Source organism: Cavia porcellus, unplaced genomic scaffold (genome assembly GCF_034190915.1).
Source record: "Cavia porcellus strain 051 isolate PalLab524CR breed Dunkin Hartley unplaced genomic scaffold, mCavPor4.1 scaffold_14, whole genome shotgun sequence".
Lineage (NCBI taxonomy): Eukaryota > Metazoa > Chordata > Mammalia > Rodentia > Caviidae > Cavia > Cavia porcellus.
This window is the reverse complement of record NW_026947497.1, coordinates 25,661,900-25,689,442: the sequence shown is the minus strand read 5'-3', so window position 1 is coordinate 25,689,442 and position 27,543 is coordinate 25,661,900. Positions and strand designations below refer to the sequence as shown.

Here is a 27,543-nt window from a genome sequence, read left to right as displayed (position 1 = left end):
CTTATGATTGAAAATCTTTAGAAACAAAAATCAACATTGGTTTCCTCCACTTGATGCTGACTTCTCAAACTACATTGCCCAGTGTCATTGCTGCTGACATAGATAGCTGTTTACATTTAAATTAATTAAAATTAAGTCAGATAAACAGTTGAGATCCCTGGTCACACTAGCCACATCTTAAGTGATCAATAACCATATGCTATCATGGCAGGAATATCGGGCAGAAGTGACATAGAACATTTCTGTTATTATCACAAAAAGTTCTGTTACACAGCAGTATTCGTTCTGTTTAAAACTAAGCAGATACTCACTGGTAAATTAGAAAGCACCTAACATTACTTTGGCTATAGTATTTGAATTTGTATTGCCTTTGTTATTTTAGCTTTAAATGGAAAAATTATTTCACTTACAGGGTAAGTGTATTTAATGCACATTTATATGTGACCAAATGAATCCAGACTACAACATGAAAATTGTCCAATGAGAAATAGAAATGTAGAATATCAATGAAATAGTGAGGAATAATTTCTCATAATATATATCATATAAATGAAATGGCTCATTTGTTTGAAAGTAGGAGCAGGAGTTCCTCCTATTGGGAAAAAAATGAGACCAATTCTGTGGTTACAAACATAGGCTGGAAACAGACAGGTGAAATGGAGGGGTGCGTGGAGCAGGAGGGAAGAAACACAAGCTCAGTTACTGTAGTACTAATTGATAGTTGGTGAGAAATGTATTGTGTTCATGAAATGGAATATTTTTCTTAGCCACTGTTGGCATGGCCTAGTGGCACTGTGTAGCCATGTAACTTTGGCAATTTCAACTTCTCTAAGCCTCAGCTTCCCCATGTTTGATGTAGGGTAACAACACTTCCCCCATACAGTTAGTAAAGGATAAAAAGAACTCACATATGTAAATCCTGTAGTGTAGTAGTAAACAGACACTTAGATGCATACGCCAGCACGCAGATCTCTGTCATGACCCCTGCTGTTCACATGTACTTTCACTGAGGCTTCACTGTGTTCCTGGCTGGCCTGGAACTCCTGGGCCCAGGAGGATGGGTCCTCCATCCTCCACCTCCTGCGGGAACACCACCTGCCCAAACTAATCCATTTATCTTTTTTAAGGAATACAGTAAAGAAAGCGCCTACTTAAAACCAACTACCTGGAGGTACTTATTTACTGTAGTACCTTATTTACAGACTCCAGTGACATCTTTTAATTTCCCTCCTGACAGAACTAAACCTAAACCATCCCTCAGTGGTGACTTTCGCATATTTAAACTCTCCAAAGGCAAAGTTCATGCCGTTCTTTTTGAGATCCTATTTAAATGTTTTGTCAGTAACTACGTCATAGTTTTTTTCTGGAACACAGTTTTCCGTGACTGTTTCCTCCTTCCATTGTGTTTTTATTTGAAAGTGGAAGGTAACCATTTAGCATTCTCCCCATCTGCAAAATGGCAATTTTTCTCTGAAGTGAATTTTTTTCTATTTTAAATGATACCAAGTGACAAACTTTGTAAAGCATATATGCAGTTTTTCTAATCTTTATCTTTGCCTTTTCTGAATCCTGATTTTCCCATTTTCTTCTAAGATTTAGATAGTGCTGCTAGAAATGATGTCCTGCTAAGTGCACAGCACTTGGTGAGATGGAAGGTGATCTCTGCCATGGCACGCGTCTCGGAGAGCTGCCACATCTGCCTCCTTGTGCTCCACAGACACGCCCTCATAGCTGCTCCCCGTAGCCTGTACATTCTTCACCCGCCCTTCGTGTTACTCCACACTACTGAATGTCATACTGTGTTCTTTGGACAGCAGGACAGTTTCTAAAATTAGTATGGTGAAGCCTTTTATGTAAGAATACAAAACCTAAAGGCTATGAGAAAAGTAATAAATGTAACTGCAGAGAATCTCACATTCCTACATCAAGAAAAGTCAGAGGGCTGGAGATGTAGTTCAGTGACAGAGCACTTGCTGAGCATGCACAAAGTCCCGATTTGATCCTCTGCACAAGTAAAGAAAAGTAAAGCCATAAAGCTGGGGATAAGCAGGATGCTATTTATAGCACTTATTGCAAAAGACTAATATCCAAACACATATAAAAATGCTACAGTCTAACACATGAGTCGTTAAAGAAGGACTTTTACAGAAAAAGACAGATGGCTTTAAAACATGTAAAAATGCTCATCCTCTTCTGTAAGACAATATAAATTTCAGTTTTAATCACATATCACATCATGAAATTCGATGGTGCAGCATGCTGGCACTGTCAGACACCATTGGTGCGGCCTCTTCCGGCACAGTTTGGCAGTGTGCTCAGAAAGGTTAAATGGCATAACCTTTGACCTGTACTTGCACCTGATAGACTTTGCAAGGAAGGAGGCATATAAAAATAGTAAAGGCAGCACTGTCTCTGATTTTAAAAGATTAAAAACCATCCAAGTGCTCAACAATAGGAAACAAGTTAAATTATGGGGTTTCAATACAAGGGATTAGTTTGCAGATGTTAAAAGAAACAAAGTAGATCTAATATGAAATTATGGAATTATTTCTAATACCTATATGTGTGTGTGTGTATATATATTCTCATTTAGAATATTTCTAGAAATTAAAGTAGTGGTTGTGTCGGGAGAGAAGACTGGGATGAAGAAGAGCAAAGAAAAGGAAACGTCCTTTGTGCTGTGTATTCCTTTGCACTGCCGAATCTTTTTTAATGTATAATTACAATTAATATTTAAAGATTATTTTCCCATTAGACTTTCCTTATTATGATCTGTCTTTACTTTTGAAATTACTGGTCTTGCTTGTGTTTGCTCATGTTTAGTTTATGCCTTAGATACTTTGCTAATTAACATTTATCTAGATGTTTTTCATCCATCTGTGGAATGTGTTTGGAATTTCTGAGTATATCACTCTGAACTATGGAATGTCATATCTGACATGCATTTCTCTAATGTAATACAGACATTTTAAAGTCTCAAGATTAAACTAGAAGTAAATACCAAAAAGAAAACACCTCCTCCAAGACCCCTTTCTAATAAGATTGTTTTCAATGAGGTTGTGATACCTTGCACTTTGTGTTAATCTAACAATTTCCATGGAAAAAATAACTACTTACAGATTGTTTATTTTAATTACAGCTCAGTGTGATTACAGTACAGAGAAGAAAAGCAGCCTCCATGATGAATCTGGAAAATATTTAAAAATATTCATAGTTCCCTCACAGAACGGTAGCGCGGGGAAAGCTGTTGGACTAGAAGTGTATTGACATGGCGATGCCTGCAGAGAGTGGCGGAGGCTTGTGTCACTTTGCATAAGCATTTTCCATTCTGTTTTGAGAGTTATTGGATAACAGAACAGTGACAGCTTCCTGTAAGTAAAGAAAATAAAATCCTATATTCAAGCTTCAGTGAAAAATAAAACCAGCTGAGAAGAATTCACTGCCTTCATCAACATATCTATTTTTTAATTCACCCTTTTCCCTTGGATGAAAATAATTTTCAAACCATGCTAACCTTGAGAAAGGTCTTACAAAAAATCTAGAATTTAATATTTCAGGTTTCAGGATTGGGGAGCTTTATATCTGCTACTTCTACCTCATTTTTAAATTTCCTAAGAATTTGTTTTATTATGAATTCATAAATATAATAAATTATGCACTTTCCAAAATGATGCTGTCATGTATTTTAATATATAATTGCTATGCTTTACTTTTAACATATATGGTTTCCCGTATTTCTAAAACTTGATATTTAAGGGCTTGTTGTTTGGTTATCTTGGTTTTTTGTTTGTTTGTTTAATTTATTACTTGAGACAGTACTAATCAAATGCAGATCTTAGATTCTAAGAATGCATGGCTTTGAGCCATAATAGCCATATGGATCTTCAGAGATCCACATGGTTATTCTCTGCTTTTGGTTTATGCTTGTACACCCTTGGTTTCTGGTGATTAGAGCAAATTGGTTTCTAGCTGGGTAACCAGATAAGAAACTGTTATAGCTGTCCTGCTAAAAGACAATGAGTTTGAGGTCCAGGGACTTAGCTCAGTGGCACAGTGCCTACCTGGCAAGCACAAGGTTGTAAGTTTGATTCCTGATACCAAAAAAAAAAAAAAAACCACAATTAATTTGAGTTTGAGTTGAGGTGACATAAAAATACTCATGTGCAGATCAGAGTTCAGGACTAGTGCTAACAAATTGGCATTATCATATGAGTCTTTGTTGTGGAGCTGAGAATGGAAGCCATGGAATGTAGGAGCTCGTCTTGGAGTCTTAGTGATGATGCTGAGTACTCTTCCTTCCATTTCTCATGCTGTAGACCCACTGGCCTTCTTTTACTTCCACAGTGCATCACCCTTCCTCAGTAGCAGGTCTGCACATACACTTTCCTATTCACACATCCTTCAGATCTTCACTCACACACTGAGTCCTCAGAGCAGCCTTCCCTAGGCTCCCAGCTAGGCAAAGTCACCTTGTGGTATGCTCTTAATAGTGTGCCCTGATTTCCTTCATAGCACTTGTCGGATGTGTAATTAACTCTAAATTTTTCCTATCCAAAGACCGCGTGCTCCCTGAGCACAGGATCATGCCTCCTCCCGGTCACCATGGTTTTGTGTCCTTAGTGCTCAGCATGTTTCCTGGCAAATGGAGGCTATCTAGTACTTGTCTCTCCATCAACAGAGATTTTAAGGGCAGGACCTTCCTGGATCACTCCATTTGTTAAGTGAATTCAGGAAGACTCCTCTTTCCGTTCTAAAGTAATCACCTTCTTTCCAGTTGGCTCTCCTCTTCAATGTTTAAGTATCTCCCAGGAGAAAGATAAGTCCCATAGTATGCAGCCAGTATGCCACTCCGGCTATCTCTGTGAATTTGAACAGACTTAATCTATGTTAAGTAACAGAACTGAATATGTTTATTGTCTTAGTTTCTCATTGCTGGGACACAATCTCTAACACCCGCAAGTTAAAAGAGGAAAAGTTTATATTGGCTCACAGTTTGTAGAGGTTTCAGTCCACAGTCAGCTGGCTCCAAGGCAATGCAGTAGGCAGAGAGGCACAGCAGGCAGGAAACAAGGAAAGAGGATTGTATATATACTGTATCCTTCCGGGCCACGCCCACAGTGGCCTGCCTTCTCCCAGCATCACACCCAGCTGTAAACCCATTGGTGAACTCATCCAGTGTCACATCCATGATCCAGGGTCCCACTCCCATGGTCATCTCCCAAAGCCACGTCTATGAGCACAGGAGGCTTTGGAGGACATCTAGATATAAGAAATAATAGTTATTTTTCACTCAAAAGTTTATTAGTTAATTCTAATGTAAAAATGTCAGTTTTTAACGTTTCACATATTGGTCACTCTTCATTGACAAAGATAGTACTCTGTGAACTGTATGGCAGAAGACAGGGAAATGGGTAAGAAAGAGAAAAGGAATTCAATAAAACTGAAATGAAGGACAACACAGCTAGTTCATTTTACTTATTCATGTGTGTATATCGTGTCTCCCAGAGAAAGAAAGGAGATATGATTACCTCTTTTCTTTTGTGTATAAATATGCAAATTGAGCCAGGCAGTAATCTTACAGTTTCTCCTCTGGTGTGAGAACCATAACTGCCCCACATACAGGAGAGAGAACACTGGCAACCATTCAGCCTTTATTCATCGTATTGAATATTTCATGGCTGCATCATCTTGCCAGAGCCACTCTCAGACAAATCAGAATAAAAACATTTTACTATAAATCTGTTCTTTAATCGTAATATTTTATCATTTTTCTCCCAAAATAATAAATCTGTAATGAGCAATTTTACACAATGTTTCTCAAAAACAATTGAATTCATTTACCTAAAAATGTATGTACACGCATTCAGATATGTAGAAAAGAGAAGGATGCTGACCGTAGTATCCTGAGGTTATGTATAAAATCTCTTACCAGCCCCTTCAAATTTTTAAAAATGTACAGCTTTTGTGATAATATTAATGCTCTAAGTATGTATATAAAGAAGAAAACTATGTAGTATTTCATAACAGAAGTCACAGAGTGGAAAGCATTCTTAAAAGTAATTTTTTTTTTTTACAACACTAGCAACTTCTGGCCCAGGAATTTCCCCTAAAACTTTTCCGTGGACCCCACATCCCCCTTGAGGGCCCTGACACTGTGCACTGGGACCCTTCTTACCTCTTCTGCTTGCAAAGCGTGTTGGAATGTAAGCAAGTGTGAAAGATACCGAGATAACTTGAATCTCTTATTTTTAAGCACATACTCTTAAAGTGAAGTATTTTGTTTTTAGTAAAAATTACCTTGTATATTGTGAATCGCTGTTGAATTCACTGAGGGGCAGCTCACTTCCTCTTGAAATGGCCCAATTCTTTTTCTGACAGCTTTTTTTTTTTTTTTTTTTTTTTGGTACCTCAGTTCACAAACTTCGTTGATTTTTTTCCATGACTCTGGCAGCAAACTAAGTTAAGCGAGAACAAATGCAAACTCAGTGGTTAGATTCAGTGTTGAACTTATGGGGAAACTTTATTTGGTTTATTTGGCTTTCATCCAGTTCAGTTTGCAACCAGAATTGTGGAGAGAACTGAGTTTGAGAACCGAGCTACCGTTGCAGATGCTTACGTTACCTGTTAATTACACTCCTCTTGGGCAAGTGGAGCATGTACATGCCGCATCTTGCTTTTACTCCCCATTCTCCACCCCACCCTCCCCTCACCCTTTCATAGATCCCTTTCCTGTCTCCACAGTTTGCCTCCCTGTTTCTTACCACCTTGTTTATTTACTCTCTAAATAATTTTATTAAATACTCAAGTATTTTACACTCATATAAGAGAAATATGCAGTGTTTAACCTTCTGTGATTTACTCCATGTTGCATTATAGTCTGAAGATGTAGCCATTTTCCTCTGAATGACTCAAATTAATCTCTCCTTATGGCTGTGTAGTGTGTGTGTGTGTGTGTGTGCACATGACATTCTCTTATGCATTCAGTTTTTGATGGCCATGTAGATCACTTCTATAGTTTAACTACTACAAGTTGTGCTGCTATAAATAAAGGTATGCACATATCACTGTAGTGTTATGTCTTTAGCTCTTTCAGGAAGTTATCCAGAAGTATAGCTGGGTCAAATGGAACTTCTACTTTTAGTTTTTTGAGGAATCTCTATCCTGATTTCCGCAATTCCCAACAACTTTGACCAATAGAAAATTGTTGCTTGTAGCAAAGTATGGTGCATCTCCCTGCCTCAGTTCTATACTGTGCTACCAAACAAGTTTACAGCGTATACCAATGGCCATTTTCAGTCTTTTGAAATGTGCCCCCTGTGCTTAAAATACATCTTTTGCTCAGAAGACTCAGTTTTGAGTCTTCCTGCTGACCAGTTACTGGTCTTGGTAAAGCATGAATTGCCTATATCCGTTCTGCTCAGTCAGTAAACATTACTTCCCTTGTTGTAGATCCTGACAAGATGGGGATTGAGGATAAGTGGCCCCTGTCTCAATGTGGCAGGACGGCTTATTAGGCTCTCTAGGGTATGGCTATGGCTTACACCTTCCCCTGCCCTAGGAGAGTCTGCCATTCTGTGTTAAGGAAGCAGCTGAGCATCCCTATAGTTAGTGATTCACAAAATGTACATACATAATACAGATTCTCATCAGTGTTTGAGATGAGAAGACATCACAAACATGTACTAAGAAATTAGGAGAAAACATGAGAATTATTGTTCTGAGGTCTACATTTCCATTTATATAACTTCAAAATGTTATATTTTCAAAAGTTGAATCACTGACAGATATGGAGCATATTGTCGACAAAAATCTTATCTTTCTACAGACTTTTTACTAAGCTAAGTCTTTGCCCAGCATATATCTGAGATTACTTTATTAGTCCTGAGCACCAGGACTGTGTCTGTCTTGTTTACTATATTTCTTGCACCCCACACCATTTCTGATGTACAGTAAATGCCAACTCCAGACTTGCTATCCTTTTTGTTAGGCAAATCATTGGGAAGATGAGGAGCACCCTAAATAGTTTCTAAAATCATGCCACCCACCAGTCCCCTTACTAAGTCAGCACCTGTCTGCTGGTGCCAGTTAGCCTGTTTTTAACCTGGCCTGTATAGTAATCCATTAGGTTAGGATTATAACCTACCCGAAGAGCATCAGGCAAGCTGCAGCCTTCTGCCTCGTGACATTTATTTATACCATGCTGTTCATATTGCCCAGGCCTAATCTAGTAATCCTGCCCAACAGGAAAGCAGCTAATAATTAGTTATTCCATATAACATCGTGGTAGTCACTGCATGTTCTTTAGATGTTGATTGAAACCCTTAGTTTGCTTGATAAGGTGTCACAGAAACTTTCATTTAATATTTTTCCAGTGGCAGCACAGTCCCTTTTTCAAATAAGAAAGGCATCCGAGCATATTGTGATTGATGTATAAGGAAAAGCACTGTCACTTAGATCTGTGAAGATTAAAAATTTGAAGTTCATGTCTCCTTTGATGAAAAGTACTCCAGAGGATAAAAGAGAATCAAAGTTATAATCAAATTCATCCAATACCCAAAAGAACCCCTGGACAGTCCCTGCCTGGATCTCTGATAAACCTGCTGATCTGTATTAATCACTGTATTGTTGAGAACCTGTCAAGTGCTAGGCATTCACATGTTTCATCCCATAGAATTGGACTCCCCTGCCTGGCAACTATTATCATTTGCTTTCCATGCTGTAAAGAATGGTAAAGGTTAATGATGTGCCCAGGGTTACATAGTTGGTAAGTGGCCCAGTGGGTTTCAAACCAGACTTACCCAACAACACAGTTCCTTCTCCTGTACAGCAGTGCAGCTTCAGGTTGCCAAGTCCATGCTCCTGGCACCTTTCCCAGGTGCCCATTGGCTGACATTGATTGGGTTCTCTGAGGAGCCCTAGACAGAAATTCATCTGGGTCAGGAGTCTTGAACTCACATAGACAGCAAGATGCTGTCACACATTAGGTGACTTTTCCAGCATCTGCTCTGTCCTTTGCAGTTCAAGGATCAATGTCCTTGACAGTGAATGAAAACAGGGATTTGGAGGAATTCCACTTCCACTTTTTCATTCTCCAGCCTAAAACAAATTTGAGCTGTGAACCTCTTAAGTCTTGTTTTTTTGTTGTTGTTCTTTGTATGTTGGTTTGTTTTGCCCTCTCGCCCTGATGCAAACTCCTCCCTCCCCTTTTTTTACAAGTTACATATATACCTGGAAAGCATTCTAGAGAAAAAAAAAATTTACAACTAATGGCATTTAATAATTTTTCAAACCAACAAAAGAAAGTAGTCATAACCTAAATACAAGTAGTATAAATATTATAGGAAATTGTAATAGCTGTTTCCTTTGAAATTGTTCATTTCTTTGATGAGTTTCACTAATATCAATTTAAATAAATCATTAATATATGTCAAATATATTTAGTAATTATAAAGTGGCTGATATATTTGTATTTTTTTATCAAAGCATAGCATTTTAAAGTATGTTCTTAAAGTATTGGGATTAGCTGAACTAAAGATGGCAAAAGCATTTGATATTAAAAAAAAAAAAAGCTCCAACAACTGCAGTTGCAGTTAGAGCAAAGCCAAATTGATGCAAAAAAGGAACAAGTCTCCTTTTTAGGAGAGACTGCTACACACAGAAGAGACAAACTCTGCAGGAAAACATTTGCTTTATGAAAAATTGTTTTACATTGGCAATAATCTTGAAATTAGAATCATCGACCAGATAAATGCGTAAAATAAGCTACAACTATTAATAAATGTACTACTTAAAACTCAGCAATATAGAAGCCAAACAGTGAGAATGTCAGGGCATGCTGATGACACTGGGAATGACAGTACACAGTGTTTTTATTTTTTCTACTTAATTTGACATTGCTTATTTCATTGTAAAAAAACTGCATTTATTATACTTTGTGCTTGACTTGGGGGTTTTGCACAGCTTCAATTTAAAATATGCAAACATTAGTCTTAATCAGAATTCTGCTTTTAAATAATTCCTTGTAACTTTCTAAGCAGTGTCTAAATACAGGGAGAATTATTGAGTTCCTGATAGCAGTATTATTTTCCTTAACCCTCTAGGCACATGTTTTACCTGTAAATGTGTGCATGTATGTTACACAAAGGTGTGTGACTAAATCACCTCTGTCCTCCCTAGAATAAGGACTGACCATACTGTGCACCATCATGTTATATTCGTGGTGTTTGGTACATGAACATCATGTTCCAAGCCAAAGTTATTAGCTTCACCAGGTAGATTTCATCAACACTGCTCTATGTGTTCTACATTCTGAGGCAGCAGGGTCTGGGGGCTCGATCTCAGACACTGCTGAGGATTGACCCCCACCTCTGCCTCTTAACCAGCCATAAGCAAATCATTTCACTTCTCTATGCCTCAGTTTCCTCCAGACTGGAAATAACAATGCCGTCCTTGTGTTAGAAGACTAAACAGACACCTAAAGTTAGACCAAGGTCGCCCGGAAAGCTATAAGCAAGGACAGAACTCAGTTTTTGCTGCAGAAGTTATCATTGGAGGCAGGATTGCAGCTAATTAGAGGAGGGATTAATTTCAGCACAACTTGAGTCGGAGAAACCAGTTGAGAGCCAAGAAACGAGATGTGAACTGAGTGAAGAGGCAGGTGCCCATGGGACTGCACAAAGCGGGACCCTGTGCGGGCACGAGGAAGTATAATACGCAGACTTGATCAGCGCCTCTACAAAGGACTCCCAGGCCTCAGGCTGGGATATGATCTAAAGCAAAACGAATCCCAAAATCTCAGGCACCTCTAATTTGAGAAAAAATGCCTCTAAGCAGTCCACTCAGGAAGGTCTGAAGCAGACATCAAACTCAGCAGCGTGAAGAGCCCTAAGCAAGGAAATGGAGGAGATAATGTATTAGATTTGCTTTTATCCCCCTTCTCAATGTCTAGGCCATCAAAGCGCTTCTGCTTGGACTAGAACCTCTCATCTAATGCAGTTCTGAGCTGTAAAGGGAAATCATACTGAAGATTTCAACCTAGAAGTTCATGGTGAAGTTCGTTGCAGATGGCTAATGTTTCCAAGGTAGAAACCACTTTCTAATTGATTTGGGTGAAAGTGTGAGGCCAAATCCCTGGGGCCAGTCTTCACATCACAGACTGCAGGGCTGCCAATGACAGGCCCTGCGTGTGGCTCCTGGGGACTTAATTTCCCTGAGGAGCTATCCTGGTTATTCAACTTTTAAGACCTTGTAGGAAGAAACAGTTATTTCTCTCTGGGGTCTGACTCAGAGCAAGCAACAAAGAAGTAAATAGTCACTAAGGAGAAAGGAGAAATAAGGTTTTAGCAAACTGTACGTGTAATTCATGGTTTTAAAAAACTGGCCAAATTTTTGCAAAAATCATAAATTAGACTAGAACGTTACCCTATTGTGTCACCTAATGATAATCTACATGAAAACATGTAAGCCACACCAGTTTTGCTGTCCCCAGGTAAAGACAGAAAAGAATACTTCACTATATGCTAATTTCTACATGCAGTGCTCATGTAAAAGATTGTGTCCAGCAAGGAAAACTAAAAACTAGAAATCAGAAGGTGCTCTTGGAGGGGTCTTTTTTGAGGAATATAGATAAGCTGTCTTCTGGGATCAAAGAAAGAATTTAATGGGCTCAAATTTTCCTTGGGGTGAGGAGGTTGGGGCAGGTTTGTTTTGTAGCTCAGCCTCCCACTACTCGAACTCCCACTACTCCTGACCCAGAAATTACTTTTAGAGCATTTTATAAATACGACCTTCACATCAAACTTTGTTTAAAAGTAACTTCTTCCTAATGATGAAAACGACGGCCTGCCACTTACTATATCCTCCGTGAAACACTGTGAACTTTCTTAAAATACCGCAACAGGGCCAGGGATTTAGTGCAGCAGCACAGCGCCTGCCTGGCAAGCACAAGCTCCTGAGTTCAATTCCTGGTATAAAAAAGCCCCAAACTCTATCTATATATATATCTATATAGATAACTGTATATCACAACAACTCGAATAAAGAGACCACGATTACCCTTTTTTCACAGTTAGAAAAACTGAGGCTTGTAAGGTGAAGTAATTTAGCTGTGATCATGTGGCTGGTAAACTGTAGCTAACCCTGTAAATACGGACAGATCTCTTTGCCCCTTAAGTCTGTGCTGCTTCAATAATTATGTGTTTCCAGATCCAAACTTGTATTCTGGAAAAAACTCCAGGAGAAGAAAACTGAAATCAACCTGTCATCACGACAGACCCAGAAAGCAGCCCAGTAAACCCGTGGCTCCTCCATCAGCTCTGCATGTTCCCCACACAGTTCTCATTCCTGACCTAAAAGGCAAAACAGTACACATATGCCCTCAAATACGTAGCCAAAGCAGACACCAAGACACTTTAAAATGTATTGCAAAATGTACAGCATTTATTCACATACAGACAAAAAGGCACAAATTCTACCAAATAGTTCCAACAAAAAAATACAGCTGTCCTCAACTAGTTTTATAAATACTTTCAAAAAGGGGGTAGAAATAAATACAGGATCGGGCCATGTAATATAAAATAGTCATCTCTACATATATTTTGTTTAATTTCTGATTTTTAACTCTTCATGCACCTTTTTTTTTCAATTTTAGCTGAATGGACACCAAGCTAGGCACATAGTGAAAATCCTCTGTACAAGGTTACAAATGTAATGACAAGTTTGTCCATTTCAAAATAATTGATTTGTACACAACACATAAAACCCTTTGTTTAGATTTTGTGTTTATAATCTAACAAATGACATTCCAGGCAACTTTACAGAAGTTTTAACTAGCCTACATTTTGACATAATACACTGATCATAATCAAAGATATTTCTTGGTCAGGATGCACAAGGAAAGATTAAAAAAGAAAGAAAGGAAAAGGAAAAAAAGCAAATGGTTCCATACTAATAGAATGCAAGTGGGCTGGTTGCTGCTTATGGCCACCTCATACAGAGTTCCCAGCGTGACATGAAACTAACTCACAAAGCTATCATTATACTGTCAGAGAAACCGTGCTCTATACCATTTGCATTTTGAAGCAGGAATAAAAAGCGTGGGCTTTTATTTTTTTGTGTTTTGTTTTTTGTATGGGGTATTTTATTTTTATTTTGTTGTTGTTGTTGTGTTTTATTTTTTGGTTCAGCATAACTTGGAACATTTGAAAGCTTTTCAACCTAAACGTGGGGAAAAATAGGTAAGGCATTATTTTTGCACAAAACTAGCATTCCTCATAGTGCAAATGAATCTGATACCTCTTAAAATGGTGAGAGGTCATATACTTACTAGGTTAATTTAGATTTTCTTTCTATGGCTTCACAAATTATCCCTCTATAAATTCTACTCTTGCCCAGAGCTGTTACTGTAATCAGAAGATAACTGTAGAGTCCAACCTTCTCCTACATCCAGCAAAAGGTTTTTGCTTATATGCAAAAGCATCTAAATTATTCTGACTCAATGTACAACCTGGATTCAGAAGAACCTTCTAATATCTGTAGCAACAAGCTGACCTGGACAGCAGTCTTTCAAAATGAGCCCCATAGCTCAAAAATAGTCAATCTAAAAATCTGGGTCATTCTTTCCCCTCCCCTGAATTAGCTACTAAATGTACTTGAAAAGTTAAGACTTGGTTTGAAAATGTCATACATACAATGGGGATGCATCAGATCTACTACTTGATCATCAGGTAAAACTTGCATAGCAAGATGGAATTCAATAAGCCTTTTCTTTTGTTGACAATCATCTGGAAGACTTGAAAGTTAACTACAGAACTCAAAGCAGTATTCGTTAAGTATCAGAAATGTCCCTGCCACATGGAAACAGATGTACAAATAAATCAGAAATCTGAATACTGAAATTAACAAACCAAAGGGTAATTTAGGGGAAGCTGGGCTTCTTCCAAATGCCCGTATCCTAAATCTCATTGCTATTTAAACGTTCCTTCTCTTAAATTTGATTCACAACTACATTGAATTCCAAAGAAAATTAACAGGACCTTAACACTATCCACTGTCTTACTACATGTGCACTATAGTGAGTGCAAAACAGAACATTGTACTCAAATTTAATGCTAAATTTATTATTGCTGATAACTTACTAATTATTGCCATTTGCAATTAGAAAATCCAAGTCACAAATTAAAGAGTTTAGAACTCTGACTCCAGAAAACCTATTCAAGGGTACACTTCAGTCTCTTTCCTGTATTGGTCAATGGTAAGAACTTATCACAACTTATTGCCTTTCTACTATTTTAAAATATAACCTATTTCACTTTTTTCTTTTTTTCTTTCTTTTTCTTTTTTTTTTTCTCCTTTTATCCTTTTTTCTTAAGGAATCCATTTATGATAGAAATCCGGATTCACCAGCATATGCACTAGTGGCTGGCTCTGGGAACATCAGAGTCTGCAGTTCATCGCCTGAACTTGAATAGCCATTGCGTTGTCAGAGGCCAGGCGGCCAGGTATTGGCAATGGTCAGGGAAACCCCAACCTGGCCCAAAACCAGTGGTTAGGGAAGGAGGTCAATGGGACTGGAAAACTTGGACCCTACCTGCCTGTCCTCGAAGAAACATTTTCCTAACGCCCTCACGTTTGTCAGTTCTCGCGGCTTCCGCCAGCAGGACCTTTGTCACCAAGCTGCAGCAGCTCTACCCTGTCCTTTCAGCTCTTCCAGTAATGACCTTCTGAAAAATTATCTCTTCCCTGACTGCTATATTTACACATGAATTCCCTAGCGTTACTGAAGCTTCAGAGCTGCTGCCTGTATCCTATTAACGCAACCAAACAGCCTTGTGGGCCACAACGATGTCAAGATCTACCACAGTCCTAGCAAACAAGCTTTATGGGCTATAAATGGTACATGAGGGTATAAATGGCATTGATTCAGTGTACAGAATTATATCTGATTCCATATATCCAGGTAACCAAGAGTTTGTGCTTTGGGAAGAATGCAGAGGGCAATTAAAATTCATGAGTCTTATTTAAGCCTTGCCCTCTTAAAAAGTTAATTCATTCTTGTTTTAGTGTTTAGTTCAGGTTCTAATCTTGGGAGTGTCTTACAGTTACCATCTACTCTTCTCTTTCCTCAATGAGTTGCAAATGATTTATAAAGGACTCTGGAAAAATTCAGCTTGAGTGACAAGTAAATGTGTTTGTGTATCTCAGGAATAATGTGTTTCTGCTTGTCCCCCACGTCAGAGCTCTCCCCCAGCACACCCAACAAGCCCACGTGCTCCCTGTGCCACCTCTGTCATCAAGAAGCCAGGATGCTCCTCCTGATGATGTCTGTCCTCCTGTTGATGGTGCTGCTGGCGTGTATACATTTCTTTTCCGATGCCTCGCTCTCTGAGTCACTCATTTCTGCATCAGGGACGTACCCGTCATTCTCGTTGTCGGATTTTAATTTGCTCTTTGCCCTTTCCTTGGCTGGAACTCGCCCTAACCCCAAATACGGGTAGTCTGAGTGCTGGTGGCAGGCCGCCTCATGGGCCTCTCCCTGCTGCTGCCGCTCCCCCTTCTTTGGAATCCGGAATCCTCCCCAGTTTTTCACTGGGCTGGCAGGTGTGGTAGGCACTTTGACTGCAGTCTGATTATAGTTCACTTTGATTAGGGAGCCGTTGCACTTGGGCACGATCTCCTTCCTGGTGCCGGGTGCTGACTGCCCCGCTCCGGGGGAAGGGGCAGCTCTTGTGTTGTCCAGATGCCTCTGAGACACGTCCGTGGACCTGAGAGGCTTGTGACTCTGTTTAAAAGGTTTATCCTTCAAGTCTCCTTTAATGAGATCACAATGAAAACGATTGTCTCTTCTCTTCCCGTGGTCTGGCATCACCACCCCATTTTTCTGTTGTGCTGATATGAGACGTGCTTCTGCAAAAGTCTTTCCAAAACCGAGAAGGCTCTCGGGAACTCCCAGCCCCTCCCTCCCGCCACACAGGGCCGGCTGCTTGAGCAGGGTCTTGGCCTCGCTCCCGGCGCTGTTCTGCAATGGGTCTCGCTTATGAGGCTTTTTCAGGGAGTGGACCAAGGAAGTACCCATCTGTTTCCTGAAGAATGCAGAATGCCACTTCAAGTCCTCTATCTTGGGAGCATCAGGGCCCACCGAAGGACTGTTAAACAGAAGCATATTTTCCAGTGAAGAGGAAGAGCAGGAAGAAGAAGGCACACCTAGGAAGATAAAATCACAAATAAAGATTACAAAAGCCAATCCAAAAGAAGAAAACTCTAGACCTTAGCACTGCCCAATTTATGCAAACTTCTTACCAACAGCAGAACATACAGCCACCCTATTTGTCAAAATTGGATTTTTACAATAAAGATACCACCTGCTTTGTGAATCTGTACTCCGTATGATACTTTTTTTTTCCTACAACAGCTGAAACTCACATCAGTTTTTCATGAGGCATATCAAGGACTACATTTTCCTTCAAACAAAATAACTAATCTGATTTTCAAAATAACTGATTTGATTTTCGTCCAAGCAGAACTGGTCAGTGCTCGCCGCCTCCCCCTGCAGTCCCAGGGCAGCAGCGGGACCGTGCGGGGGTCTCTGTGAGACTGGCTGCGCCCTTGGGAGGGACTGAGAACCTCGAAGTGTCTAAGCCTCGGAGTTGTTTTGAGGATAAACACGTCAATATGTAAATAAAGACAAATTTTTAAAATGGCTCTTAACACAAGTGTTAAAAAATATTCACTATCATACGGAAAATCCCTTTGTTGGATTTAAATGAATTGTCATCCAGTTTAAGGACAGGTTAAATGTCTTTTTGTTGCAAATCACAATTTTTAAAAATCTACAGTATAATGAAAGCTCTTCATTACAGCAGAGGCATAACTGAAAAATGCAGTGAATGTTTAAAACGGTATTACAGTAAGACACACTGCATTGCCATTAATCTCCCTCAAAATATCCCCCCCCCCATACATTAATCCCCTCATTCCTGCCACTTTCCGAAGCAGTTCTGAGGTTCTCTTCCGGGAATATCTTTACCGTGCTGCTGTGACCACCTCGATGTCCCGAGTGGACTTTGAAACATTTACCTTTTGTGGTCACTTTGACTCTGGGGAAGAGACAGACGCAGGGAGTAAGGTGGGCGAGGGCGCTCTCATGCTTGTACCAGCCCTCCTCGCTGCTGGCTGGCACCAGGCAGCAGTGCCCCCTTATTTTCCATCACGCCTTTACAGAAGAGGACCTGAACCGCTTAGACAGCAGCAAGAACAATGGGATAAGCTGGGTTAAAGCGAAGGGAGTATTCTGAGGGTTAATGCCATTGTGTATTTTACTCTATCACTTATTTAAACTTTCACCATGTTGGCATCCACCCCTTGTACATTAAGCCTTGTTGCCTGATCTACACTCTAACATTTCTAATTCTCCACACTTGCTTTGAATAATAGTCATGACCCGAGTCCATCTCACTCCCACTAGTGACCGCTGATTGCTGGCTTGGAAAACACTAGGTGAACTGATAACTAGAACTCATCGGAAGGATCACGTTTCTGCAGAAGCCTCGGGAACATCTGAAAGAGCAGTTCTCATGTGCTGTGTCTCCACAAGGTCTCAACCACCAGGGAAACGAGTTCCATGCCTGAGCACGAGCTGCATGCACGCGGCCGGCAAGCGGCCACTGGTAGCACCGCTGCACTCGGAACTGTGTGCCGTGGGTGGGGGCCCTTCTGTAGGCTGCTGGCTTGGAAACGCCCGTCTTCTCACAGTCAACCATTAGAAGCTACCTTCATCCACATTTAATACATGTCTTTCACTGAATCACATACTGTAGGGAGATGGGAAGGTGAAGAGGGACCAGTCTTTCCTAACCCAATTCCTCATCTGCTCGAGGTGGAATCCGTGTCTCTGAAGAGCAGCCGACTGCAGATGCCCCATGGGCAGTCGCCACTGAGGACATTCCCACTCGCGGCAGGATCACCCCACCACGCTCAGCATCTCACCAGGGTCTGAACATGGATCAGCACGTGTAAGTCACGGTCACCTGCTCTGCTCCTTTGGAATCATCTATCTTACAAGTCAGGAGACTAACCTTAGACATGAATAAGAAATACAGGCAAAGCTTTGTAACTGGAAAAGAAAAAAGCCATCTTCTAGGGCTTCAAGTGCACTGTGCATCTTATGGGAAGAATGATGTCACTTTCAACTGCTCATATTTAGCAGGTTCTTGTCTCAGAATAAAAGGAGGATTTGTTTGCCTTTTCTAGAAATGCAGTAGGACCTCGGATCTACATTACAGTTCTGTAACTCAAAATACTTCCTGAACTTTCTGAGGAATCTCACTCATTGACCCAGACACAAACGTCAGGCATAAGCACAAAAGCTGCCTGTAGTCCCCACATGAAGTGAGTAAGAGCAGATGAAAACGCTCTTCACAGCTGTCCGGGCCGATAATCACTCACTGCAGGACAGGTCGCAGGAGTCTCCGCAGCGCCAGCCACACGCTCAGCTTGCATCTGATCCCAGGCAGCTCGAGAAGGAACAACGCAGACAGCGCAGTGGGCTTCGGAGGGCAGAGTCTGAACTGAACTGCTCTTACCTAAGATGCCTTACTTGACAAAACTTTTAAGCTTTGTAAAGGAACTCCAAGCTCCAGCTAATGATACACATTTGATACATCTGGTAAATATTTAATCTTAGGGATAAAATATCTAAAATCGTATCAGCAGGTTAATGTCACTAAACTGTAACATTTCAAAAGCCTCATTATAAACTCACTCCCCATTTTCTGTTTGTTCAGCTGATCAAGGCACTTCCAGTCACATACCTAGTTATAGTTATAGAACCGAATTTTAGATTTCAACATCAAAGTTATAACAACTTCTTTGTTCACCCTGAAGGGCAGTATTAGGCACAGACTGCTGGCGATGCCCCCTGAAGGCCAGCCTGAACCCACCCACTCCAGTCTGCCTACGTCTGCCTTCTGAAATCCTCACAGTAACTATTCCAGGGGTTCAGTGCTAAAAAGCATGCTAGAGGTCGATCCTACACCAAACCCTTTTACAGATCAAGGGAATCCCAGAGAGGTTAAACAACTTGCCCAACTTTGCATCTGATCTCCAAGTAACTGTTGTGATCAGGAAGAATACATATCCTAGTCCTTCTCTAAAAATTTTCCCATCCCAGAGCAATATAAAGGCACTAAATGCATGAATCATGATACTCAATGTCAAGAACAGTCAAAATCCCATCTATACCAAAAAATAATAATAATAATCTGAATATTATTTAAGAAATGGAACACATTGTCAATCTTAAAATATATTCTCATTAGTTACAAGTAGATCCAAAAGTTGACACTCTACAAAAAAGTGTGTATTTATCTCCCTGATGAATTTACCAGAGCTTTGGAACCGGGGTCGTAACTCAGAGGCAGAGTGCTTGCCTCCTATGCATAAGCCCCAGGTTTGTTTCGTAGGAACACAAAATAAATACATTTAAAAACTAATGCTCTTGTATGTTTAAAAAAAATTGTATATAGTTTTAAAAATAGTATATAAGTTACTATTTCATTTGAGACTCATGACAGGTCAAAGAGGTAGCTGGGCACATCATGCACATTTTACACAGGAAGAAATCGGGAGGGAAAAGGAAGATATGCTTGTATTGGGTCAGGTTTTACCATTTATGATTTAGCGAATACAGTACTCAACTCATTTTAGGCCAAATTCATAACTCTTTCCACTATACCACAATGCTTCTTCTAATGCCTAAAGATTTTCTTTAAATATGAAAGCCTGTGCTTCTTAAAATGAGGTAGATAGAAGAAAATAGAAGACCAAATTATTTTCTCCTAATGGTAGTAGAAAGGCTTACAACCCTCTGCCCTACATTTTGACCTACCAGGGCTTAATCCATACCTGAAACTCTTTCTTGCTCCAAGAGCTTAGTGTAAAGATTGAATATCTGTTCCTGGACTTTGCACACAGATCGTTTAATCTTTTCCCTGCGGGTCACCATGTAAGTGAGGTTCCGAACCTAGAATGTAGAGAATAAAGATTCTAAGTAAGCAATTCATGGCAACAGTACTTTGGTGCTTTTAATTTTCTTTACCTGAGAGAAACTGGTCCTACTAGGCCCTTGACAAACATTTGAAATGAAAATGTTCTTTAAGCATTTTTACCCAATCTCTAATCTCCTTTAAGACAAGGTTTCCACTTAGTCCCCTTGATACAGACAGCAACCACGGGAAAGAAGTTAGACGGGATACGGGCTGCAGCACCGCAGAGCCCTGCCCTTCCTCCACACCAGCCTTCCAGGCAGGGGCTGCAGGGTCCCACACACACACCAAAGAGCTTTACATACCCTCCATCAGCATCTCCTGACTCTGTCAGGGGCTCTGCAGCCACCTCTGCTGACCTAGCACAGGGCCAAGACCCAACAGAGAAAAACTTCTGTGCAACATGCAGGGGACCAAAGTGTCCCCAAGTACCCAAGACAGCTCCTTGGCTAACTGGACACTGAACTCCAAAGTGCTACAGCAGAGGCAGAGCCCTGGGTGTGCCCTGAGAATTTCCTTCTGGCTTCGCCAGGGATCTGCCGCCGGCCGAACCTCCAGCTCAACTGCCCTCAGTTCCTGATTCATTTCTAACTGCAAAGATCAAGGGCCAAGAACTCCTCCTCAATCTGATGCAACCACTTCACATGGTCAGCAAGTCTCCACTGAGCCTTCAGTCATCACCATCCCCACCGTGAAGGCAGCCATCAGCACAGAACCAAAACCTAAATAATCCGTCACTGATCCACTGACCCTTCAGTCCTACAGGAAAAACAGTACACCACTCAGGCTGCATTGGCCTAAAAACACAAGTGTCGCACCACTCACACAGGTAAACTTCTCCTCAGGAAGGCAGGGATCATCTCATGATCTCATGGCAGCAGCACAGCAGGACCATGTCCATCGTAAAGCACTGTCTTCCTTACGAGTCTCCTCCCCTTACCTTACTCTGCGTGCTAAATTCAAAGACCACCACAGTTTCCTTTCCCCTTAACAGTGACAAGCCACACTACTCCCACTATTTTGCTTTCTGGCCTCAGCTCTCCACCCGGACAGTGCCAGTGGTGCTGAAGGCGGTCTCACTTGTAAAAGGCAGAGACAGGAAGAGAAACAGCACAGGCCGGCTGGCTTAAAAGCTTTGCTCCAGGTGTCAGCCCCTGGCAGAAACAGCAAACGCCAAGTGATGCTCCCTGAAGATTCACTATCAGGGGCTTCCTGTGTTTGTTTCTATTAACACATCACATTACTAACATATTAATATTTTTCCTATTACAGTGAATAGATAACCCTCTCCCTCGGATTCACATTGGTGGGATTTGCCTGGCTAAGGTAACTCCAGCAGCAGGAGCCAGGCGTCCTATGTTGAAATCCTGACCCATGTGGGGATGGATGGCTATCACATGTCAGACTAATAACTACAACCCACCTATGTGAGATTAGGTGGAGAAACTCAGGAAAAAGGGGCCAGACCTAGTCTTAAAAAACAAACTTAGAGCAGCTTTTCCATTAAGGGAAAAAAAAAAATGGTAAGGAGGAGCTGAGGAGTAGAAGGGGAAGGAGAAAAACAGTAGCGAGGTGTATCATGTACACATTCCCTAGGAGTGTGACCATGGTATGTGTCTAAAATGTACCAATAAAGTAAATGTTTAAACTAAGCAATAATCTGACTTTTTTGGACATAGGAACAAATTCTTTGACATTCTAGGAGTGGAGAGGTTGCTCTCATGTTTAACTCAGATGGATAGCAGATATTCCTGTCTCTAAAGTTACTCATGAAAACAGAAACAAGAGAAGCCAGTGAACCTGCACTTTGTATGTTCCAATTTAATTTTGGTGGCTTCAGTACTTGACCCAGGCGAGGCTTCCCCGTGGCTAAGTGGAAAAACCCTACTTCTATTCCCCCATGACCTCTGATGAGGAATAACTAGAATGCAAAGACCACACGGTCCAATGCAACTAGCCAGACTGACCCAGTTCTGACCAGTCAAGGCCAGTGAGCACCTAAAACTGGCTCCACTACCAGCTGCTGCAGCTGCTTTAGAGCTGACCCAGCGTCCCCTCTCCAAGCATACCCTGCATTCCTGCCTGCACCCTAACCACCAAGCCTCCCACCTTCCTGCTCTTGCTGCTTGAGGCAGCCCAGGACACACTTTCCCCCTAGTCACACTTGCCCCTGAAGCAGTGGTTCTAAGAGAAATAGGTGGGGGCCTCAAGACATGGAACACTGACCCCACCCGATCCCTGGCCCTGCATTTCTATGCAATTTCCAGGCAATGTTGCTGCTTAGAGACCATAGCCTGAAAACCAGTGCCCTAAGGAATGACTCCAAGAATGGCTTTCTGGAGTCCTCGATCCTGTGACAATATAGCTTAGAAGCATTTTGTCTGGGGGAAAAGTGTAGCCTTAGGCAAGAGTTTGAAAGGTGACTCTCTGGGACTTGGCCTCTTTCCACAGCAAGCACAGGAGCCTGTCTTTGCCTGAACTAGTGCTCATTTCCAAACTCATGTTTATTACCCCTCTTTTTAAAAAAAACCTAGAGAAAACCCAACGAAGGAAATGGCAGCCTTGGGAACTTGTGTTCACCTGTCACCCCTGTGACTGTGCCTGCCCAAAGGTGAGGGTTCCCAAATCCTCATGGAACTTATTCCTGTCCAATTTTCCGATTCAGAGCTGGTAGCCAGGTGTACAATGCCCCAAGATGTGTATCTGCAGGAAAGACCAATTCCATAATCATTTGGTCGTCTGCCTTCCTGAGGGATGCTACTCATTTGTCAGTTTAGGAACAACCACATGCTGTGATTATAGTCACATCTATTATCACCTGACTTGAGTGTCTTGCCATGAGCTGTCATTGTGTGAATTAAGTAGAACATGAGCGCACTGATACAGGTAACTTTCATCCTGTCATTCCCTGCCCTGATCAGCCCTTGGTCTGAGACACTCAGCGTCTATAACTACAAAGAACTATACAACTCTGGGATGTGGGGCAAATTTCAGCTTTTTAAAGCTTGCATCATCATGGGCTTGTAGCAAATCTGAGGCAAACACACTGCTCACTACAATAAGTCTGTTTTAAATCGATCCTATATTCCCTAAAATCTCATGGGTGTTTTAACAAAATAAATGTACTTGAGTAAAATGCCACACATGCACACACACACAAATCCTGATTTATTCCCTGTTTCTCATACATCACAGGCATTGTTCTATTTAAAAAGCAACAGTGACGACTTCAAAATATGTTCAGAATTTAATTATAAATGCAGGTTAATCTGAGTAACTTTTAAGTACAAAAAAGAGTTAGTACACCACAAGCATTTTCTACACTTTTATTTTGTGGTGATTGTGAGACAAACACAGTCCAAACATGAGCCTTCTCATCCTCCCCTCCCAAGGACTATCTGACTCCATGCTCCCCAGTTACAGCAGTTGTCAGGCTGGGATGGCAGCTTCTGGCCGGGATTGCAGTTTATCCTTCTGAATCCCTTTCTCCTCACTTAAAAATCCCACATGTACATGGGTGAGGCGAGGTCTTCTTTACACTCACCACCAGGGGGCGTGTGGGAGCACAGCCACTTCCCAACTGCTCCCACCCCTGACGCCCCTCAAACCTGAAACCTGCAGCCTTGCTGGGAATCTTCACCTGGTCTAGGAAGGAGCATCACAACGAGCTGGCAGTAGTTTATGTACCAGGAGGGCTTCTAACGAGTATCTAAAAATATTTTCTACACCATCTCGAGCACAGCCATGCAGGTCTCTGAGATCTGGATCTTTCTTCTGCAGTCTACTCTTTGCCTACATGCTCATTTCAAATCATCTGTGAATCAGATTCTCTCCCAGGCAGGTGAATCACTCCCCACTAATAAGCGAGGTGCTTGGGGGAGTTGCATTAACTGTTTCAGGCCGCTTGGGTGCATTTCTGTGCAGGCTGCTTCAGGCCAGAAAACCTCAATCCCATCTCTTTCACACTAATGAATTTAATCAGTAGCGAGCAGTCAGGGGAGTTGGTGGTGAAGAAGGTGCTCCAAGACTCATCCCCAATTAGCAAGCCTCAGTCACAGACACCTCTGGGGAGCAGGGGACCCTGGGGAAGACAGCCCACTGCTAATTATCCCTGCATCGGAAAGGGAGGTCCAGCCTGGGACTCCAAAGGTAATGGAGAGGGGGAGCACAAAGCAGCAAAGGACACATGTGAGCAGCTGAGGCTCCAGGCAACCAGCAGCTGCTACACTCAGCAATCCAGCAGTGTGACAGCATACGGATCTGTAGTGTGCCAAGCAGTACTGGGGGCTCCTCAGAGCTGAGGCCCCTGTGCGCCGGGAATCCCACCCCACATCCACACCAGACACACACACACACACACATGCACGCACGCACACAACACACACACAGCCTCGGGGATGACTTAGCACCTCACTGTCAGGAGTGTCTTCCAACCAGATGTGCGTGTGTAAGTTCGCCACCCACATCAGTACCCATCGCCTGCTCGCTCCGTGACAGCACTCAAGGCCAGGAAGCAAAGGTGGCCAGGGGAAGGGGGCGGCAGTGCTTAGCTCTCCTCAGTGAGCCCTTCACCAGCACCTAGTGTTTCCCCAGTTGAACAAGAGTCCCCTACCTCTGCCCTCTGTCCCATAAATTAAATCCCCATTCTGGTTTTCAAAGTTAATCTGTAAACTCTTGAGTCAACCCCTTGGTCATTTCCCTGGGGCTCAGTTCCCTCCAGTTCTAGAATGAAGGGAGACAGAAAGACACACCCACCCCATCTGACCTTACAGAAGAGTAAAGGTTAATGAGAAAGTGTTTAAAGGAAAAAAAAAAAAAAAATCACAAAGAAGCTCCCCACTCTGTGGCAGTCTTGCACATGTGACAATGAGTTTACCAGCCCAATAATATATTTAACCGACACCACCTCATGCTGCGGTGTGTACAAGGGTCTGAGAGTAATGACTGGCTATCACTTCTTGCTCTGGGCAAGCGTTCGCCTCTTTGCATCTTCTCTTCTAAGTCACTATAAGGTGTCAGTGTCAATCATTACCCTCTCCAGGTCCTGCCGCAGGTGCGTGAACAGCTGCAGCCTCCTAAACAAGACATCCTGCTCCCGCTTGGCTAGATTGTCCTCTTCGTCTTTCTTTGGGGTGATCAGGGGCTTGTTGAAGTTGACCTTCCTCTTCAACTTCCAGTACTGGTACAGGAAATCCACTACTTCCTCAGGCAGCCGCAGAGCCCTGGCCACATCCAGCAGGTTGACGAAGGTGTAGAACTCATCCTCCAGCTGCTGCAGCTTCTGCTTGCGGACACTCACCCGGTGGGCCTCCTCCCGGTTCTGCTCGAGGCTGGAGAAGGGCTCCAGCGGGTCCTGGGGGGAGCACGCCGGGGCACCGTTCTCCTGCGCGGCCCCCTCGCCCAGGCTCTCTTCAGGTTTTCTATGTGAGCTGTGCTTGGGGCAGTAGGACTTGAACTTGACTTCATCATTCTCTGCCAAGATGGTCTTCATTTCCAGGCCCCGGTCAAAAGCACAAGTCACGTGGAAGGCTGTGCGGCAGTTCTTCACGGAGCACTGGGAAGAACAAGCAGAGGAGAGAGGCTGTTAGGGAACAGCAGTTTCCATGCCAGGCGCCCCACATACACACAAGCAAGAGCCGCGCCGGGAGCACGCGCTGTCACAACGCCACTTGATGAGGATTCACCTCGGCAGATTTACAGAGCTAAGGCTGGGGATTTGAAGGAACTCTTCAAATGAAAGCTTTTTCATAAACCAAACCATCACTCTTAGAAGAGTAACCACATCCAAATCCCCTCTTCGGTCAGGCACAATTACACAGACGGCACTTGGAGAGGAAGGGGCAGGACCCTCAAAAGAACGCAGCAAAAGAACATGTGCTCACCACGCAGAGGGCACTTGGAGGCATTATTTTGGATTTTCTCACGGATTTGTGCCCTTATAATGTTTGTATGAAAAGTCGGAACACAGATCTCCTCAGGATAGATCAGTGCTGGTCAGTTCTTTTTTTTGTTTTGTTTTGTTTTTTTTAATCGGTACCAGGGATCAAACTCACGACTGCCTGCTTGCAAGTCAGGCGCTTATGCTGCTGAGCTAAATCCCCAGCCCCATGGTCAGTTCTAAAGGAAATGTAGTGGCTCACTCTGAACTCCAGCCAGGAGACCCCCAGCACAAGAGGGAAAGCAAATGGTGCACTTCCTTAGAGCGACACTGGGATTCACTCATGGCAGGCCACTAGAAGAATCCAGCCCCAGGCAGAATCCCCAGCAGGTTAGCTCCAAGGACACAGAGGCCCTCGTGAGCCCAGTGAGGTCCTGAGCACTGAGCGCCACACCTAGCCACTGAAGGGTTACTGGACGCCTGGAGACCACTTCCTGTGGGCCTCATCTAGACGAGATCTCACTGCCTAAGCCGAGCTGCAATTCAGTGCCTTTGATCCGGATGACAAGCTCTGGCCTAGCAGGAGCAAAGCGATTAACTTCTCCCGTCTGATCTTGCAGAGCAAATCCCTGGAAGGAGGCTCCTCTTGGGGGCTGAAGTCAGGCCCTAAAAGCATCCCTGGACTGTACTGTGTGAGGCCAGATGATCCGTGGGGCACACCAGGATTGCAGAAAGGACCAGAACCCACTGGCTGGCGGCCAACTGAAAAGCTTAATTAAACTCACCCAACAGACCTGAATCACAGAACTCAGATGGCAGAGGCTGGAGCCGGGCTTGTTCCCCTGTCACTTCCATAAGAGGTGACTCGATGCCAACAGTAACAATGTCTACTAAAACTCCAGCTCCCTTCACCATTTCCCCATTACAGTTACCTCGAGCACACGAACAAATCTGTAATCTTATCTATAAATAACCTCAATTCCAAACACTGTGTGAAAGCAGCTTTGGTGGCAGAACACACACATACACACCTGGCCGCGGTCATTAAAAGAAGCCTGCTCCCCGCTGCCGCACTCGGCCAAGTGGGAACAGATGACCGGGATACTATCTGCGTTTGGCTTAAACTACACTTAACCCAAGCGGTCCAATCGGAAAGAGAAAGGGCTGCGGGAGTATTTATACAGGACTCTGTAAAGACGCCAAATGGCCTTCCTTCGGGTTTTCCTATTCAGGTTGACTCAGCAAACAGATGTTACAGAAACATAAACCAGAGCCTTCACAGCTGCAGATATTTCCGAGAGAAATTCTTTTAATAAAATCAATCCATTCTATGAAGATATGAAAAATCATCGGCCTTCCTTGGCCTCCACTCCTTCAAATTAATGTTCTGGGAAAAAAGAGGTCAATGGCAACAAAAAAGTCATTGTCAGCTCTCCTCAAAACAGAAGCACAGCTCCCCTTTGCCCGCCTCCTTTAAACGTCAGGTAGTCAGTTAAGGCCCAGGGTTGGGGTGCTCAGGAAAGGGCAGAGTCCGTGCTCCAAAGGACACTGGGTAACACGGGAGAAACGACAGCCGTTCTCCTTGGCCCACCACGGCTTGTTTTGCACAAGTGAACACTTGCATGC

At 42.5% G+C, this 27,543-nt stretch overlaps 2 protein-coding genes across 11 annotated transcripts in view; one reads left to right on the top strand and one right to left on the bottom strand.

Moving 5' to 3' along the window:
* Positions 1–3,668, top strand: part of Sclt1 (sodium channel and clathrin linker 1) — a 183,094-nt gene extending 179,426 nt beyond the window's left edge. For all 3 annotated transcript variants that reach the window (XM_063260768.1, XM_013140782.3, XM_013140781.3), the window contains one exon: positions 3,140–3,668. In XM_063260768.1, the coding sequence (XP_063116838.1) occupies positions 3,140–3,202 (63 nt within the window). In that variant the 3' untranslated portion in view covers positions 3,203–3,668. The remainder of the gene's footprint in view (positions 1–3,139) is intronic.
* An 8,748-nt stretch (positions 3,669–12,416) lies between these two features.
* Positions 12,417–27,543, bottom strand: part of Jade1 (jade family PHD finger 1) — a 65,247-nt gene continuing 50,120 nt past the window's right edge. For all 8 annotated transcript variants that reach the window (XM_063260766.1, XM_063260760.1, XM_063260761.1 and 5 more), the window contains 3 exons: positions 25,072–25,593; positions 19,900–20,017; positions 12,417–16,200 (listed from right to left, as the gene is read on the bottom strand). In XM_063260766.1, the coding sequence (XP_063116836.1) occupies positions 15,290–16,200; positions 19,900–20,017; positions 25,072–25,593 (1,551 nt within the window). In that variant the 3' untranslated portion in view covers positions 12,417–15,289. The remainder of the gene's footprint in view (positions 16,201–19,899; positions 20,018–25,071; positions 25,594–27,543) is intronic.